We start from the raw sequence: 18,473 nt of genomic DNA on the forward strand, positions 1-18,473 counted from the left end.
CTGCCTAGGTTAGTTATAACTTTTCTTCCAAGAAGCAAGTGTCTTTTAATTTCATGGCTGCAGTCACCATCTGGAGTGATTTTGGAGCCCAAGAAAATAAAGTCTGCCACTGTTTCCCCATTTATTTCCCATGAAGTGATGGGACCGGATGCCATGATCTGAGTTTTCTGAATGTTGAGTTTTAAACCAACTTTTTCACTCTCCTCTTTCACTTTCATCAAGAGGCTCTTTAGTTTTTTATTTTCAGCCATAAGGGAGGTGTCATCTGCGTATCTGAGGTTATTGATATTTCTCCCGGCAGTCTTGATTCCAGCTTGTGCTTCATGTAGCCCAGCGTTTCTCATGATGTACTCTGCATATAAGTTAAATAAGCTGGGTGACAATATACAGCCTTGACATACTCCTTTTCCTTTTTGGAACCAGTCTGTTGTTCCATGTCCAGTTCTAACTGTTGCTTCCTGACCTTCCTAACTGTTGCTTCCTGACCTGCATACAGATTCCTCAGGAGGCAGGTCAGGTGGTCTGGTATTCCCATCTCTTTAAGAATTTTCCAGAGTTTGCTGTGGTCCACACAGTCAAAGGCTTTGGCATAGTCAATAAAGCAGAAATAGATGTTTTTCTGGAACTCTCTTGCTTTTTTGATGATCCAGCAGATGTTGGCAATTTGATCTCTGGTTCCTCTGCCTTTAGGCAGAGGAAAATCATAGTAACAACAAGTGAAAAAAAGAAACTACATAGCACTGCATACAAAAAGGTATCATTTTAAAAGGCCAAAAGGAGCAAAAGTAAACAATGTATTTAGTGGGATTTTAGTGTGTAGTCCCTAAGTCATGTCTGACACTTTTGTGACCCCATGGACTGTAGCCTGCCAGGTTCCTCTATCCATGGGATTTCCCAGGCAAGAATACTGGAGTGGGTTGCCATTTCCTTCTCAAGGGGATCTTCCTGACCCAGGAATCAAACCCAAGTCTCCAGCACTGCAGGAAGATTCTTTACTGCTGAGCCACTGGGGCAGATCCAAACAATGTAAATGTAAGTGGTAAAACTAGAAGAAAATATTTAACACAAAATTCAAGGGAGTGGTTACCTATTACATAGATAAAGGCAACAGTGTTTTAATATTCTGTTTCATAAGTTTAAGGATGGATTTAATTTGTTTTCAAAATATATATCGGAGAAGGCAATGGCAACCCACTCCGGTACTCTATCCTGGAAAATCCTATGGACGGAGGAGCCTGGTAGGCTGCAGTCCATGGGGTCACTGAGGGTCAGACACAACTGAGCAACTTCACTTTCACTTTTCACTTTCATGCATTGGAGAAGGAAATGGCAACCCACTCCAGTGTTCTTGCCTGGAGAATCCCAGGGACAGGGGAGCCTGGTGGGCTGCCGTCTATGGGGTTGCACAGAGTCAGACATGACTGAAGTGACTTAGCAGCAGCAGCATAATATATATATGTAGTTATAATCATTTGTAAAGTTCAGATATTACATTGAAATATAACATTTAATATATCCTTATATCGATCAGAAGAAAAAAAAGATGAACACATCCCTTTAGCTACAAAATGTCCAAATATCAAAAGCCAGCGACTATGGCCTCAAGTCCCAGTGTTTCCCTGTCCTGACAAAGGCTTCTCAATCATTGGCTAAGAAGCCTGCAGAGATCAAAAAAGCCACATTGGTGAGAAAAATGTGCAATGTCTCTAAGTGTATAACATTTTATTATAGTGGCCTGCTGAGTAAGAAGTACAAGAAAAGAATTCTTTAGTGAAATTAAGTGAATTATGCAAGCTAAGTTGAGAAATGCAATTATCTATTGTAATATTATTTATATTTTTTTCAGAGCTGTGGGCTTGATCTTGCCAGTTCATTTTGGACAATTAATGATTTCAACAGGAAAGTTTTAATGTTACAGTGTAAATGAATAGGTCACGGGATTAAGTATATGTTTTTAAGCATTATGTGATCTACCAGCTGTGGAAACTTGGTTCCAAATTAAAATACAAGAACCAGTATCTAAAAACCATGGTTTACTTTGGAGAAATGTCTATTTAAATCTTTGGCCCATTTTTTGATTGGGTCATTTATTTTTCTGGAGTTGAGCTGTAGGAGTTGCTTGTATATTTTTGAGATTAGTTGTTTGTCGGTTGCTTCATTTGCTATTATTTTCTCCCATTCTGAAGGCTGTCTTTTCACCTTGCTAATAGTTTCCTTTGATGTGCAGAAGCTTTTAAGTTTAATTAGGTCCCATTTGTTTATTTTTGCTTTTATTTCCAATATTCTGGGAGGTGGGTCATAGAGGATCCTGCTGTGATGTATGTCAGAGAGTGTTTTGCCTATGTTCTCCTCTAGGAGTTTTATAGTTTCTGGTCTTATGTTAAGATCTTTAATCCATTTTGAGTTTATTTTTGTATATGGTGTTAGAAAGTGTTCTAGTTTCATTCTTTTACAAGTGGTTGACCAGATTTCCCAGCACCACTTGTTAAAGAGATTGTCTTTAATCCACTGTATATTCTTGCCTCCTTTGTCAAAGATAAGGTGTCCATATGTGCGTGGATTTATCTCTGGGCTTTCTATTTTGTTCCATTGATCTATATTTCTGTCTTTGTGCCAGTACCATACTGTCTTGATAACTGTGGCTTTGTAGTAGAGCCTGAAGTCAGGTAGGTTGATTCCTCCAGTTCCATTTTTCTTTCTCAAGATCGCTTTGGCTATTCGAGGTTTTTTGTATTTCCATACAAATTGTGAAATTATTTGTTCTAGCTCTGTGAAGAATACTGTTGGTAGCTTGATAGGGATTGCATTGAATCTATAAATTGCTTTGGGTAGTATACTCATTTTCACTATATTGATTCTTCCAATCCATGAACATGGTATATTTCTCCATCTATTAGTGTCCTCTTTGATTTCTTTCACCAGTGTTTTATAGTTTTCTATATATAGGTCTTTAGTTTCTTTAGGTAGATATATTCCTAAGTATTTTATTCTCTTCGTTGCAATGGTGAATGGAATTGTTTCCTTAATTTCTCTTTCTGTTTTCTCATTATTAGTGTATAGGAATGCAAGGGATTTCTGTGTGTTGATTTTATATCCTGCAACTTTACTATAATCATTGATTAGTTCTAGTAATTTTCTGGTGGAGTCTTTTAGGGTTTTCTATGTAGAAGACATACAGATGGCTAACAAACACTTGAAAAGATGTTCAACATCACTCTTTATCAGAGAAATGCAAATCAAAACCACTATGAGGTACCATTTCACACCAGTCAGAATGGCTGCGATCCAAAAGTCTACAAATAATAAATGCTGGAGAGGGTGTGGAGAAAAGGGAACCCTCTTACACTGTTGGTGGGAATGCAAATTAGTACAGCCACTATGGAGAACAGTGTGGAGATTCCTTAAAAAACTGGAAATAGAACTGCCTTATGATCCAGCAATCCCACTGCTGGGCATACACACTGAGGAAACCAGAAGGGAAAGAGACACGTGTACCCCAATGTTCATCGCAGCACTGTTTATAATAGCCAGGACATGGAAGCAACCTAGATGTCCATCAGCAGATGAATGGATAAGAAAGCTGTGGTACATATACACAATGGAGTATTACTCAGCCATTAAAAAGAATACATTTGAATCAGTTCTAATGAGGTGGATGAAACTGGAGACTATTATACAGAGTGAAGTAAGCCAGAAGGAAAAACATAAATACAGTATACTAACGCATGTATATGGAATTTAGAAAGATGGTAACGATAACCCTGTGTACGAGACAGCAAAAGAGACACTGATGTATAGAACAGTCTTATGGACTCTGTGGGAGAGGGTGGGAAGATTTGGGAGAATGTCATTGAAACATGTGAAATGTCATGTATGAAACGAGATGCCAGTCCAGGTTCAGTGCACGATGCTGGATGCTTGGGGCTGGTGCGCTGGGAAGGCCCAGGGGGATGGTATGGGGAGGTTGGGAGGGAGGAGGGTTCAGGATGGGGAGCATGTGATTTTTTTTTAAAAGTAATAAAGAGAATTAAAAAAAAAATAAAAATAAAAAAATAAAAAAAAAAAAAAATAAATAAAAACCATGGTTTAAAAAAAAATAAAATAAAAGAGCACACATACTAAAGAGGAAAAACTCAGCCCAAAATTCAACATGGCAATGGTAATTCCCTCTGCTTACCATGCCTTCTTGATTTTGAAATGTACAAGTCTAGTCATTGGTCATAATACTATTGAAACTTGTACCTTTGTCAGACGCTTAAAAGTCAATAGATCCAATATAAAGCATCAACTTCCTTGCCTTAGTTTCCGCATCAGCCCAATGTCCTCTTGTGCTTCCCAAGTACTCCCCTCTCTTTTCACTCACTGCAGATTAACACTGTTTGCTAATGTATCTTTTCTTCCTCTGTGGGACTTAAAGCACTTCAAGGAGATAGTCTGTCTTGTCTCCCTAGTGCCTGACCTTAACTGGAGCTCCCAGTCTAAATGTGTTCTCATGTAGTGCGGTTTCTCACTCTCCCTGTGGCCTACACAAAAGCAGACTCTTGTGACAGCGTATAGGAGTCTGCAAGCAGGCCTTTCTGCAGCCCTCCTGTCCAGAGTGCAGGCAGCGGCCTGAGAACGCCCTCCTCCCCACAGTAGCACAAAAACCTGACAGGAAGTATCAGTTCAGTTCAGTGGCTCCATCCTGTCCGAGCGACCTCTTTGCGACCCATGGACTGCAATATGCCAGGCTTCCCTGTCCGTCACCAACTTCCGGAGCTTGCTCAAACTCATGTCCATCAGTCTGTGATGCCATCTAACCATCTCTGTTGTCCCCTTCTCCTCCTGCCTTCAATCTTTCCCAGCATCAGGGTCTTTTCCAATGAGTCAGTTCTTTGTATCAGGTAGCCAAAGAACTGGAGCTTCAGCTTCAGCATCAGTCCTTCCAATGAATATTTAGGACTGATTTCCTTTAGGATGGACTGGTTGGAGCTCCTTGCAGTCCAGGGGACTCTCAAGAGTCTTCTCCAACACCACAGTTCAAAAGCATCAAGTCTTTGGCACTCAGCTTTCTTTATGGTCCAACTTTCACATCCATACATGACTACTGGAAAAACCACAGCTTTGACTTTTGACATACAGATCTTTGTTGGCAAAAGAGACATTAGTCTCTCCTTTTTAATATGCTGTCTAGGTTGGTCATAGCTTCCCTTCCAAGGAGCAAGTGTCCTTTAATTTCATGGCTGCAATCACGATCTGCAGTGATTTTGGAGCCCATATAAATAAAGTCTCTCACTGTTTCCATTGCTTCCCCAATACAGCAAGTAAAAGTGATTGAAAAAAGAAACCAAAATGAGAAGCAGAAGAAAGGGAAAGGCATTGCAAATACAGAAGAATTTATTTCTATCCCCACTTTTACAGCTAATCAGCTGTGGTATATTGAGGAAGTCATTTAACCTCAGTTTTCTTATCTGTGAAGTGAGTCTTTTGTTATTTAGTTAAGTCTTATCTGACTCTTTTGCAACCCCATGGACTGTAGCCCACCCAGCTCCTCTGTCCGTGGGATTTCACAGGCAAGAATACTGGAGTGGGTTTCCATTTCCTTTTCCAGGAGATCTTCCTGACCAAGGGATCAAACCCGTGTCTCCTACATTGGCAGGCAGATTCTTTACCACAGAGCCACCAAGGAAGCTCAAAAGTGTACATGTAAGAGTATATGTGTTTATGTGCTCATACTTGTATATAAAAGTTCTTAGTTACAGGAGGACATTGGGGAAAACTAAATCTTGTTACCACAGAGTTTAAAATAAGATCCCCTGAGAATGGATACATGTGTATGTATGACTGACTCCCTTTGCTGACCACCTGAAACTATTACAACATTGTTAATTGTTAATAATACTCCTGTATAAAATAAAAAAGTTTTTAAATAATAAAGCAAGATCTCCTGCTGTCAGATTATATAAATTTGAAAATGGCTTCAGAGAACTTTAGCCCCTGCCTGCCCACACCAAAGAGGCCTGAGACCTGGTTCAAGTTCAAGGAGATTAAATTCTTTTTTAGGAAGGAAGATACAATTGGATCAGAGCCGTCTAGAAGTGTTGGCTGATTCCCTCTTAGAAAATCCTTGGGCAGTAGTTCTGACCTTGCCTGGAGATTATAAGGGAGAATATTCTTATGATCAGCTTTGGGACAGGAATGTGCTTTCAAAGCACATTTTAGACGTGCTTTACTCCTACCAGAGATGTCCGGAAATTTCCCAGGACCTCGAGTCTGAAAGGCAAAGGGTGTCCGGTTATAATCGAATCAGACTTTTGTTAAATGTCGTTTTTGTGGTAAGTCAAATATTTCAGTACGTGTAGTTTGGTCATTTTTGATTATACTTAATTCAGAACTGATTTTTCTCAGAACATCCTGTTGACACGTGGGTTACCTATTTGGGGAGAATAAGCAGTTACCTAATTTAGACCTGGAGTTTTGAGTTTACTGTGCCAAGTGCCCTTCCAGGCTCTCTGAGACAGCACCCTGCAACCACCAGATATGTCCAGTCCAGCCCTCTGTGAGGGCACCTGCTGATCAAGCGCAGGAGGAGAGGAAGAATTCTGCTTACGTCCACTGGTGAGGCCTCTGATGAGCCTCTGTCCTAAGCTCAGGGCCACCTGTAACCAGGTGAATGCCAGGAACCTGAGAAGCCACGCGGCTGCCCAGCTCTGTGCCTCGCTTCTGTCTTGGCCACTGCCCAGATGGGAAGGCCCTCTGCCCTGGATCTCAGCCTCCCCCTTGGGTTCTTCACAGTGTACCTGGCCCTTGCCAGGCCCTTCTCACCAGGGATTGTTTTTTCCTCTCTTCCACTGCACACAGCTACCGCCTAGATTCTCCCCAGCCTTAGAACCTGTAGTGTCATCCTGTCTGGGGACTCTTGTTGCCATGCCCCACATCTCAGGACAGACTTCCTGGCGCTGTTAAAGCCAGCCTCAGCCAGCCCACGTTCATCAAAAATCCGTATGAACACTGTAATTTGAACTACTGGCCGTCTCTGAGGGAATCAGCCCCCAGCTCAGCTATCTCCCTAGCCGTTCCGGGTGTCTTGCCCCTGAGCCACCTGCTGCTGGCATCCCAGTGTGTACCAATACCAGTTGAGAGGGTTCCACCTCCACTCATGCCAACATGCTCAGAAATTCTCCAGGGACACAGAAAGGATTATTGTGGAAAAAGAAGTCTAACTGTTCTGCCTCCACTGAGAATAAACTCAGAGGAAACTGTGAGTAATGTATGCACAATAAGTACTTTAGTACAATGGCACAAAGTACTTTTTGGTAGGTAAAGTGAGATACAAATCGCTGTATTAAGTATTAGATTGGATTGGATTCATACCATCTCGCAGGAAAACCTGAACGAACTTTTTGGCCACCCGCAATCATACCCTCAGTTAGAGTACAACTCTGTTTACCTGCTGCAACAGAATGTAAGAAATTGCAGACGTGTTGCAGCAAGAACTCTTTACCAACAGTCTAACACGCAAGCTCTAAAGCTGAGCATTTTCAAGACGTGATTAGGTGCGAAGATACAAAGCTTGAGGGGAACAGCCCAAGTCTGCAGGGAAAGCAAATGCAGCCCTCTTCGGTCTCGGAAGCTGAGAGGGTGCTAAGGCTCTACAGGCCGAAGTCCCTCATCAGCTCTCAGGCACACTGGAGCCTTTGCACCTGCCGAATCTGTCTGGAGCCTCTTTCCTCCCAGGGACCAGAAACTAACCAGCCACCCAGATGTGCCATGTATATTCTGCCACCTGTTTTAAAGAAACATGTGGTGTGTTTATTACCTGGCTGTGGCCAGGGGAGTTTTCTGCTCTTTCTCCAGGCCCTTGGTGCTTTTTACTGAGTGTTGTGTGTATTGCTGCATGCAGGTTCACAGGTATTGTCTAGCTCTCCTCCTCTTTGTGATATGCTAGCTCATTTCCCCCAGATACTTGTTCATATGCAGCTTGTCGTGGTCCCTTGATCTTTCTTGCCGAGCAATAGAAAGGCATTTTTGAAGCGCTGGAGCCTTTTGCTGGTGCTCTATCCAGCTGTCCCTGTTTGGTATGTTAGCAAAAGAGTCCTACCTTCCATTTCTGTGGAATTTGCCCATTATTTCTGTTCTTGCCTCTCAAGTGGAACCAGGTTAACAAACGATAGAAAATTAAATCCAGATGCTTTGTGATAAGAAAGATGTTTTGTGAAAAAGACCACTCAGTCATAAAGAACGCTCAGAATGAGATTATGCAAATATTCCTATTATCACATTTTTCAAGTGGTACAGCACACTTGATTCTGATGAAAGGCAGGGAAATTCTGGTTAGCTTTCTATTTCATTTTTTCTGTTTTAAATGAGCAGAAGCTCACTAAAGCATAAAAGAACTTAGGTTTTCCAAAAGGGTTGCCTCATAATCACCTGTGTGCTTTCACAGCCCACCAGAGATGATGAATAAATTTCACTTTGGCCTCGTAGTTTATAATTTAGCCATGCATTGTTGTAACAGAAATGAAAGAGGTTGTCACACTGTTTAATTTCAGGAAACCTGTGATCTGGAAAAGATAAAGCCTGAAGCCAGACGATACTTGGAAAAATCAGTTAAAATGGGCAAAAGGAATGGGCTCCATCTTCCAGAACAAGTACAAAATGTGAGTTTGTTTCTTTTTCTTATTAGAAAATAAAATAATAAATTTTAAAAAATACAATGAAAAGACAGGAAATTGGGAAACAAGTGTTTGTAACGTGGGAAATAACTTATAGTACAAATCAATTTACAATGTATTTGGTAGCCAATAATTTTAAATTCCACAACTCCTATTAACCTCGTGTTGACTGTCAAACAGCTGATAAGTTAATTGTTCTTTAATTCTGTGTGGATTTTATTTGTTTTGTGTGTGCCGGGTTTATCTCCCCCCATTCCGCTGTACATCCTCTGATAGCTAGTTCGGATCTTAATAGTCAACTTGTACTGCATTCCTTTATGCATACAGAGATAGGGCACTGGTAATAAAATCCTTATGACGGAAAGTTTTAAAACCAGCATTTTGGAATGAAACCCTCTATGAGTAATATACGGACCTTAAAAATGGAGAGATTAGCTTCTCAAACGTTCTCCTTTGCCTAATACCCAATGAGATCTTCCAGGTTCAGAAGCTCAGCTACAGAATTAACTCATTCTTCAGGACAGGACGACACTGCACAGTATGTGTTAAGTCAGCAGTCTCAAATTTAGTGTGCCTCCGAATCACCCAGAGGGCTTGTTAAAGCTCTGATTATACAGGACCCCGCCTCTTGAGAGCTTGTTCTTCAGCAGGTATGGTGTGGGTCTCCAGAGTGGGCATTTCTAACAAGTTCCCAGGTGATGTTGATGCTACCTGTGAGAAGCACGCTTTGAGAAATTGTGTGGTCTATGTAAGTTTTATAATCTAGAATTTTTAGAAGAGTGGGACAGGTTAATAAATTCTCTCATGTGTTTTCTTGTGATTTCCCTCCTATTGCTTTCTTTGATCTCCCACCTAGTACTTTTTTCCCCCTCATCTAGTACTTCTTAAACAAATGTTAGGGCCCATAAATCACCTTTATTTGCAAATGCTATATAAAACTAAAAACATAACCTGTTTTCCTAAGGAACCATGGAATTAATTACTCGGTTCTTACCGCTTCATTTACTTCAGTACCCAATACTGATTTACTAAATTAAAATTTTGTATTGGAAAAAATTAAAAGTGTTCATTATCAATAGGCTACCAGATTCATTCATTTACTCAGCAGCTACTTACTGTATATGTACCATGTCCAGACTCTGCTTTCACTATACCTCCTAAATATATTTAGTTCTTACAAATTTATGCCTGATTTCTAACACATTACCAGGATTACCTTTCTGTACATATTGCATACAGGTTCTCATGGACACAATGTAGAAAATTGCAGAAAACTGTGTTATCAAGCACATCTCTAAGAAAGTAGAGAGAGTTGGGTACAGAACCTAGTCTTCATATAAAAGTGAAGCTTCCTTGACTGATGGAGATAAGAATGAATGTTGCATTTTATTGTTACCATCCTGTATTTGTATCTTTGTTTCAGGAAATTAAAGCAATGAAGAAGAGAATGAGTGAGCTATGTATTGACTTTAACAAAAACCTCAATGAGGATGATACCTTCCTTGTATTTTCCAAGGCTGAACTTGGTAAACCTTTGTTGTTTTTTTTAAAGAAGTCTATAATTTAGACAAATAATGTCACCCCACAATTTATCAAATCAAAGTTAAAAGAATTCTTTAAAAAGTGTACCTTCTGAAGAACCCACCACCCCTTGTAGAAAAAGCACAAGCAAACCACACCTCACTTTTAGGCTTACAAGAATATATACGTTTGTAGAGACAGTCTAGAAGAAATTTTATAATCTTGCTTGACAACTCATGCTGGTGTTTAATAGCCTTTGGTGCTTTGAAAATGTTTTGCCTCACAGTACCCTCTACATTGTAACTTAAACTGGCGTTTAGTTGCTGAGTCGTGTCTGAGTCTTTTGCAACTCCACGTACTATAGCCCACCAGGCTGCTCTGTCCATAGGATTTCCCAGGCAAGAATACTAGAGTGGGTTGCCATTTCCTTCTCCAGTGGATCTCCCCAACCCAGGAATCAAACCCACATCTCCTGCATTGGCAGGCGGATTCTTTATCACTGAGGCACCAGGGAAGCCCCTGTAATTTAAACTAGCCTTTTCTTATTTGTTATGGATTTGCACGGGGGGCAGGGTGAGGGGAGCTTAATTTTGCCTGTTCCTCATCAAAATGCCATCTGTACAAGTGCATTGAGGCCTGGTCGTATTTTGAATTACCATCTCCCAGGCCACCTGACCTCTAACCACCACCCCATTCCAGTAACATCAAAGCAATATTATAAGGATTGTCATTATTTTACTTGAATTTCAATTACTCCACCAAAATCCCTGGAGCTTCTTAAAGGCACCATGCCAGTGCTAAATAAACCAATCATGAGTGGAAAAATTGATGTGTGAGAAAATGATTTTTTGCAGGTGCTCTTCCTGATGATTTCATTAACAGTTTAGAAAAGACAGATGGTGACAAGTATAAAATTACTTTAAAATATCCACACTATTTTCCTGTCATGAAGAAATGTTGTGTACCTGAAACCAGAAGGAAGATGGAAATGGCTTTTAATACAAGATGCAAAGAGGTATTATAAATGTTTGCCTTTCTTTTGTTTTTACAGAAGATGTTAAGAAAAGGGTTTGCTCTGTTCACCAGTGTTGAAGTTAGCTCAGAAGTGGATTCCGATTTCTCCATGTAAACATGTTTCTGTGAAGGTCATGCCTCCTAAATCCTCAGACTTACAAGACTTAGCTTTTGGCTTGTTTTTTGGCAACCTTCTTAGTGCGGCCATAGGTTCAGCTGTTCTAATGCAGATTGAATGGGTTAGAGAAACCAATGGTCATATTCTTCTTCCAAGTCAACAGTCCAGGGCTGGTGGAATAACTCTCTTCAGTAAGTGACTTCTAAGGCGAGTTTGTCACCATTTTCAAGCCTGTTGGGAAGTGGGAAAATAAAATACAGAGCAATCATCTTTAAGAAGAAGACCTGGAAATGACATACGTCAACTCTATTCACATTCCATAGACCTAAATTCCATCATACAACTGTATCCAACTGCAGGGGAGGCTGGGAAATAGAATCTTCAGTTGATAGCCATTTGGTCAGCTAAGGGCACTCTATTACTGAAAGGAAAAGAGGAAGAATTAGAAATGAATTCTAAGAGTCAGCTAGCCAGCTCCACCATAGTCTGCCTCTCTGGCTATCCAAATAATCATGAGTACCCTTTTTTCTTTCCCCCACACAGAAGCTATCGACCATATGTCAGATCCCAACCAGTTAACTGCCTTTAGCTCAAAGACCAGAATCTCTGAGCAGCACATGCTGCTGCTAAGTCACTTCAGTCATGTCCGACTCTGTGCGACCCCATAGACAGCAGCCCACCAGACTCCCCCATCCCTGGGATTCTCCAGGCAAGAACACTGGAGTGGGTTGCCATTTCCTTCTCCAATGCATGAAAGTGAAAAGTGAAAGTGAAGTGTGTCCGACCCTCAGCAACCCCATGGACTGCAGCCTACCAGGCTCCTCCGTCCATGGGATTTTCCAGGCAAGAGTACTGGAGTGGGGTGCCATTGCCTTCTCCGGAGCAGCACATAGTCCTCCCCAATTAGAGCTTCTCATGACATGGCCACCTGTGAAAGGGTGGAACACTTGCCTGGCCCGCTCACCTCCAACACACACACACCCCCATTGGTAGAACAGGAACGGAAAACCACACTAAAGACTCCCATTTGAAAAAGGAAAGCATGGGAAACATAGCAGGCCCATACCAATTCTCAGGAGCAGTCTGGCAGAAACCGTAGGGATTCCGAGCTCTGTGAGTTTCCCGAGATCGCCCGTTGGACTTACTTGGGTCTCCTTTCTAGCAAGAATTCCTTTAGCAGTTGTATGCGGTGGCCCCTGGTTTTGCCTGCAGGGAATTCTTTCTTGTCCATTATCCTCCATGACCGTATCCTAGACAGCTACTGGTATACATTCCTACTGATGCCAGTTTGAAGTCTGAGGGGTATTTTTGTAGGCCAGGCTTACTTATCTTTGGTAATAAAATGCCCTCAGAAACTTAATAGGTTTCTTTTCTGTTTGCTCACAACCAGATTTGTGTTAAAATAATATCCAAACCTGCCAAATTTTTTCTCACATGTGGACCTCTGTATGGTGCCCACCCTCTGGTCCTCACTTTAACGGCGTCTGCTTCAGGGCCTTCTGACACCATAGACGTGAGGAGAAAGGCAGCACCCTCAACGCTAATCATAGTTCAGGAGCGCCGAGCGTCAGTCTTCTCTACTGGTGTCAGGAGGACAGAACAACTGCCTTTCCAGTCATCTAATGCCTCAGATCAGGGGCCACGGGCACAATTGTCTTAGCAGAACTCTTTTCTCTCCATCTTTGCAAACTGACCAGTTCTCACTTGAGCTCATCTGTCTTGTATAATCTTTCCAAAAGCAGCACATACCAACAAACATATACCAACATTCTTAGTTTTCCCAAACAATCCCCTCAGAGCTAAGACTTGATAGGTGACTGGCTTGCCTTCCAAGTTATGGTGAGCAACAATTTTTTAACAAATGTTATCCATGGTATACTGAGTATTACCAGCTTCCTACATCTGTGTCCTCACCTTCCATTCCTGTAGGTTCTTCATTTCTCTTATAGCAGCACTCTATTCCTGTGTTTAGTCTCTGTGGGTCTTAGGGTACAGGTTAAACCAATGTACAAAGTCAACTGAAAGCACAGTGACTCAAACAAGATAAAAATTATTTTTCTTCAGAAAGGATTAGTGGATACCAGGGGCCAGGGAGACTGGGAAATTATTGTTAACAAGTTTCTGTTTAGAAATGTCTTAGAAACAGTGGTAATGGTTGCACTACAGTATAAATGTAATTGGTGCCATGAATTGTACACTTAAAAATTGGCTAAAATGGTATGTTGTGTTAGGTGTATTTTACTACATTTTTTTAAGGTTTATATCTCTTGCAACTAACAGCACAGAGGTGAGTGGTCCGGAGCTGGAAGATAGCTCTGCTGCCCTTGGTATGTGGCTCCAAGGTCATTGTTCTCACTTTCAGTCCACAGCTAGCAAGACAGAGATCTATAATGACCCAGAAATTTCACTCATCACCTCGTTTATGTTCTGTTGTCCCATTGTGTATCACGTGGCCACAGCTAGTTTTAAGAGGGGCTGGGAAAGGGAGGCAGATGACCGTGTACCCAGCAAAAGCTCAGAGAACTCTACTATTAAGAGGAAGAACAGGGGAATAGATATTGGGGGAAAATTGGCAGTCTAAGGAGACTGGAAAAGGTGAAAGAGATTCAAACTAGGTAACTTTAGAACTTATGTGTTTCTTATATCCATGTTTCCATTCTAGTTTTAAAATGATAATAATTATAATGCATAATTATGTGGTGTTTGCTCTTGTACCAGGCGTTTTTCTCTTTGCTTTACTTATATTCTCACGTGAATCTTCATGATCACTCTATAATGTAGCTGCTTTTCTTATGTACGTCTTCCAGATGAGAAAACTGAGGCTTAGGAAGATTGAGGGACTTGCCAACATTTTGACAACTAGTAAATGGTGGAGCCAGATTTTGGTAGTGTGATCTTCCTTAGAAGCATGTGTATAAATAATTTGATGATTTAATAGCAATTTTTCTTTGACCTCAACATTACTTTCTCTGGGAGATTATTTTTCCCTTTATTGTTAAGGAAACAATAAAGCAGTATCACTATTTGCATTTTAATACAAATAAAATGTTTAAAATGTGTGTAATAATTTGAGAAAATCCCAAAACCATTTTTAAGCATAGAGTTCTATGGCATTAAGTATATTCATATTGTTATCATGGTTATGTATATAACCATATATATATGTATACATGGTTATACATCACCATGTATCTCCAGAACTTTTTCATCTTTCCCGACTGAAACTCTGTACCCATTGAACATAAACTTCCCTCTCTCCCCACCCACCAAGCCCCTGGCATACATCATTCGACTCCCAGTCTCCATAAATTTAACTGCTCTAGGAACTGCATATAAGTAGACTCATACAGTAATTATCCTTTTGTGACTAACTTACTTCACATAGTACAATGTCTTCTAGATCTATCCATAATTTGGCATGTGTCAAAATTTCTTTCCCTTTTAAGGCTGAATAATATGTAATACGCACTACATTTTTTTTATCCATTCAGCCATTGATGGACATTTAGGATGCTTCTGCCATTTGGCTATTATGGATAATGCCACAGTGAACACGGGTATACAAATATCTGAGTCTCTGTTTCCATTTCTTTGGGATGTATACCCAGAAGTGGAATCACTGAATCATATTGGAATTCTTTGTTTAATTTTTTGAAAAATCATAATACTGTTTTTTATAGCAGCTTTGCCATTTTCATGAGCAATATACAAAGGTTCCAGATTTTCTACATCATCATCAATGCTTATTATTTCCCTTTTTTTAAAGGGAAATAAATTTAACAGTACCTAAAATTTTAGGTACTGTTAGGACCCTCATTGCTATCTCCTGAGATTTAAAAAAATCAATTATAATTTCAGAAATAAAACTGGATCATGAATCCAAAAAAAGTCTATAACACTGAAATGGAATAACTTACTAGTTGAGATGTCTAAAAATATTTGAGAGTCTTACCAACCTGAAAGTAATGTAATAGCTCTCCTTTTTAGTGCTTTGGATCCAGTTAATTATTAACCTTTATTTTGGTTTTTCTTGTTGTTGTTTATTACTAGGAGAACACTGTAATCCTGCAGCAGCTACTCCCACTGCGGGCCGAAGTAGCCAGACTGCTCGGCTATAGCACACACGCTGACTTTGTCCTTGAGATGAACACTGCCAAGAGTACGAGGCATGTAACAGCCTTTCTCGGTTAGTCTTTTCTTAATTTCTCATGTGTTGCTATTTCTTTTTTTTTTTTTTTTTTCTTTAATGACTGTTTTGCTGCATGGCACTAGCTTGACAGAGGGCCTCAAAACCTAACATGCCCTTGAGAATATTATTTTTCATTCATGCAAGAGAAATGTATTGATCACCTGTTATGTATTAGATACTGTACTTAGTTCTAAGGGTTGCTCATTGTTTATATTTCGGTTATAGTCCTTGTCCTTGCTTCATTCTCTCTGTATCTTGATGGGGATTTCTGTGTTAATTCCTAACAAGATACGTAGAGACCTACAAGGAGATTAGCCTTTGGCTTTGCTCAGTGTCAGTAGGTGTTTGTTAGTTACAGCATGGCTGCTGATGAATTTGTGTGAAATAAGCTGACAAAGAGGACAAAAATGATAAGTACAACATACAGGAACAAGAATATTTTATGTTCCAGAAGCCACTTGTTAATATATAAAAGAATATAAGAATAGGCATCAAAACTGTTATTTAGTAACTGTCTTCACATTCATTTAAAGTCACTTTTTCATTCGTCTTTTTAAAACCACAGTTCTTATGTCCTTGACATTTCATCTCTGGTACTCTGTCGTACTTACTCCTCTTAATCTCAGTGTCACTATTCCGGCAGGCACTCTGATATTCTCTTTCGTTTTAGTGAAAATGGTTGAATAACATAACCATTGTAAAGATACTAATTTTTGTTTTTATCGTCTCTAGTCAGTTTACCAGAGTATGATTTATTTTTTAACTTTCTCATTGACCCCATTCAGGCTTTATTTACTTCTAACTACTAGTGTATAATTTTATTAGCTTAGTTAATTTGGAGACGATGAATAATGCATCAAGATCAGCATTCAGCCTGAAATTCAGACCTCTCTGTTCTCAATGGCAATACCTTGAATTACTAATGTATATGCTGGCATCGTATATAACATGTAGCAGCTGTGCCATAAATGGTAGCTATTCATTATTATGTTATTCATTCATGAGACATTTATAAAATAACTGCCCCTAATGGTTGGACGATAGAAAAGACTAAGACGAGGTTCTTTTCTCAATGAATTTTCCGCTGAGTGGAAAATATAGAAATGTGAACTGGTAATTGCCATAAGTTCTGATGTATTTTATGCAAGAAAATGGCTTGGGGAGTTAACAGGTTTGGCGAGAATGTTTCCCTTAGTGGTGACTGTACATACTGAACATTTTCCTTAATTAACTTAATTTTTGAAATTTGAAATTTCCCCTCTTTTTTAAAATTGGCATATTCCTATCTGAATTGTCCTCTTGCTACCTATACTTAGCTGTTCTCTCACAGGCCTAATCAGAACGACATCTCTCTGTATCTTCCATGAGTTTCCTCTTTTCACCTCACAGCCCTCCTCAAGCCTCTGCATTCACCTCTTTATGGGTATGCTTCCCAGACATCAACGTCCCTTACAGAGCCAGCATTTTTTACCTTACATACGTAACGAATTGTGGAGACCAAACACACAATAAAAGCATACTGCTTTAGCTAAATACAGTGAAATAGTCAAAAACCGACCACATATTAAATTGCACTGTCCACCTAAAAAGTAGAAATACTGTGTCCAAATAGACCTTCTTCATAGGAATGGAGTAGTTATTAACTGAATCCATGGCTGTCAAAGGAATTGAGATCTGATTCTGATGATTCTGATCATAAGTCACATCTGATTTGTCTTCCCTAGCTCTGAGGAGCCAGCAGTGCAGGAGACACAAGAGAGTCAGGTTCGATCCCTGGGTCGGGAAGATCCCCTGGAGTAGGACATGGCAACCCACTTCAATATTCTTTCCTAGAAAATTCCATAGACAGAGGAGCCTTGCAGGCTACAGTCCATGGGGTCACAAAGAGTTGACACAGCTGGGCACATGGAACAGAACAGAGGAGCCTAACCTCACTGAAAAATAATCATGTACATGAAGAGTAATTCAGTTTCACTATCACTTCGTTGAGTTCTGTGAGATAAATTTCAGCTTTGTTGATACTGTGAGGAAGTTGTGGCCTGATTTGGGTGGTGCCCAAAGGAAAAAAAAAGAACAGGGAGCCATAAAATAAATTACCCTGAAGAGAACAGCGGTGCTGTCATAATAAAGCCTGCTTTCCTCTCTCCCTCCCTCTTTTTCCCTCTCCTTCCTTCCTGCTGATTTATTGTCACAAAGGAGGAAGCACCATGCTGAACTACTGGTGCTGTGTATGCTCATGCCTGCTCCCAAGGGCGATGGATTGCTAACTTTCCCCTCTTCCTCACAGATGATTTAAGCCAGAAATTAAAACCCTTGGGTGAAGCGGAACGAGAGTTCATTTTGAACTTGAAGAAAAAGGAATGTGAAGAGAGAGGTTTTGAATACGATGGGAAGATCAATGCCTGGGATCTCCACTACTACATGACTCAGACCGAAGAACTCAAGTACTCTGTAGACCAGGAGACCCTCAAGGAATACTTCCCAATTGAAGTGGTCACTGAAGGCTTACTGAACATCTACCAGGAGTTGTTGGGACTTTCATTTGAGCAAGTGACAGATGCTCACGTTTGGAATAAAAGTGTTACACTTTACACTGTGAAGGATAAAGCTACAGGAGAAGTATTAGGACAGTTCTACTTGGACCTCTATCCAAGGTACTGAGGATCACAGTGGTGAAAGGGACCTTAGAGATTCATCTCCTACCCAGATTGAGACTCTTGTCTTTCATAACTCTCGTATGTGATTCCTAGTAAAGGGATTAAAAATGTGGTCTCTGAAGCCAGAATGTCTAGCTCCATCACTTACTAGGCAAGTTACTTAATTTTTCTCTGCCTCAGTTTCCTTATATATATTATAGGTCCTATGGGAATGGGATGGGAATACCAATCATACCTGCTTTGTATCGTTGTTAGGACTGAAATGGTTAATCACATGCAAAGATTTTAGAAGACTGCTCAGAACACAAGTGCTTGATAGG

The 18,473-nt window shown here is 40.3% G+C and overlaps 1 protein-coding gene across 3 annotated transcripts in view; it reads left to right on the forward strand.

Annotated features, from left to right (window-relative positions):
* The window catches only part of NLN (neurolysin), a 103,493-nt gene that overhangs the window by 47,333 nt on the left and 37,687 nt on the right, over window positions 1–18,473 (forward strand). For 2 of the 3 annotated variants that reach the window (XM_086361966.1, XM_086361965.1), the window contains 5 exons: window positions 8,532–8,639; window positions 10,078–10,180; window positions 11,030–11,190; window positions 15,358–15,493; window positions 17,784–18,150. In XM_086361966.1, the coding sequence (XP_086218092.1) occupies window positions 8,532–8,639; window positions 10,078–10,180; window positions 11,030–11,190; window positions 15,358–15,493; window positions 17,784–18,150 (875 nt within the window). Of the gene's footprint in view, window positions 1–8,531; window positions 8,640–9,167; window positions 9,305–10,077; window positions 10,181–11,029; window positions 11,191–15,357; window positions 15,494–17,783; window positions 18,151–18,473 lie in introns of those variants that run through there. The other variant, XM_086361967.1, reaches the window with a different exon arrangement.

Source organism: Bos grunniens, chromosome 20 (assembly GCF_055505025.1).
Source record: "Bos grunniens cultivar Pamir isolate PY7600 chromosome 20, Bosgru_T2T1.0, whole genome shotgun sequence".
NCBI lineage: Eukaryota > Metazoa > Chordata > Mammalia > Artiodactyla > Bovidae > Bos > Bos grunniens.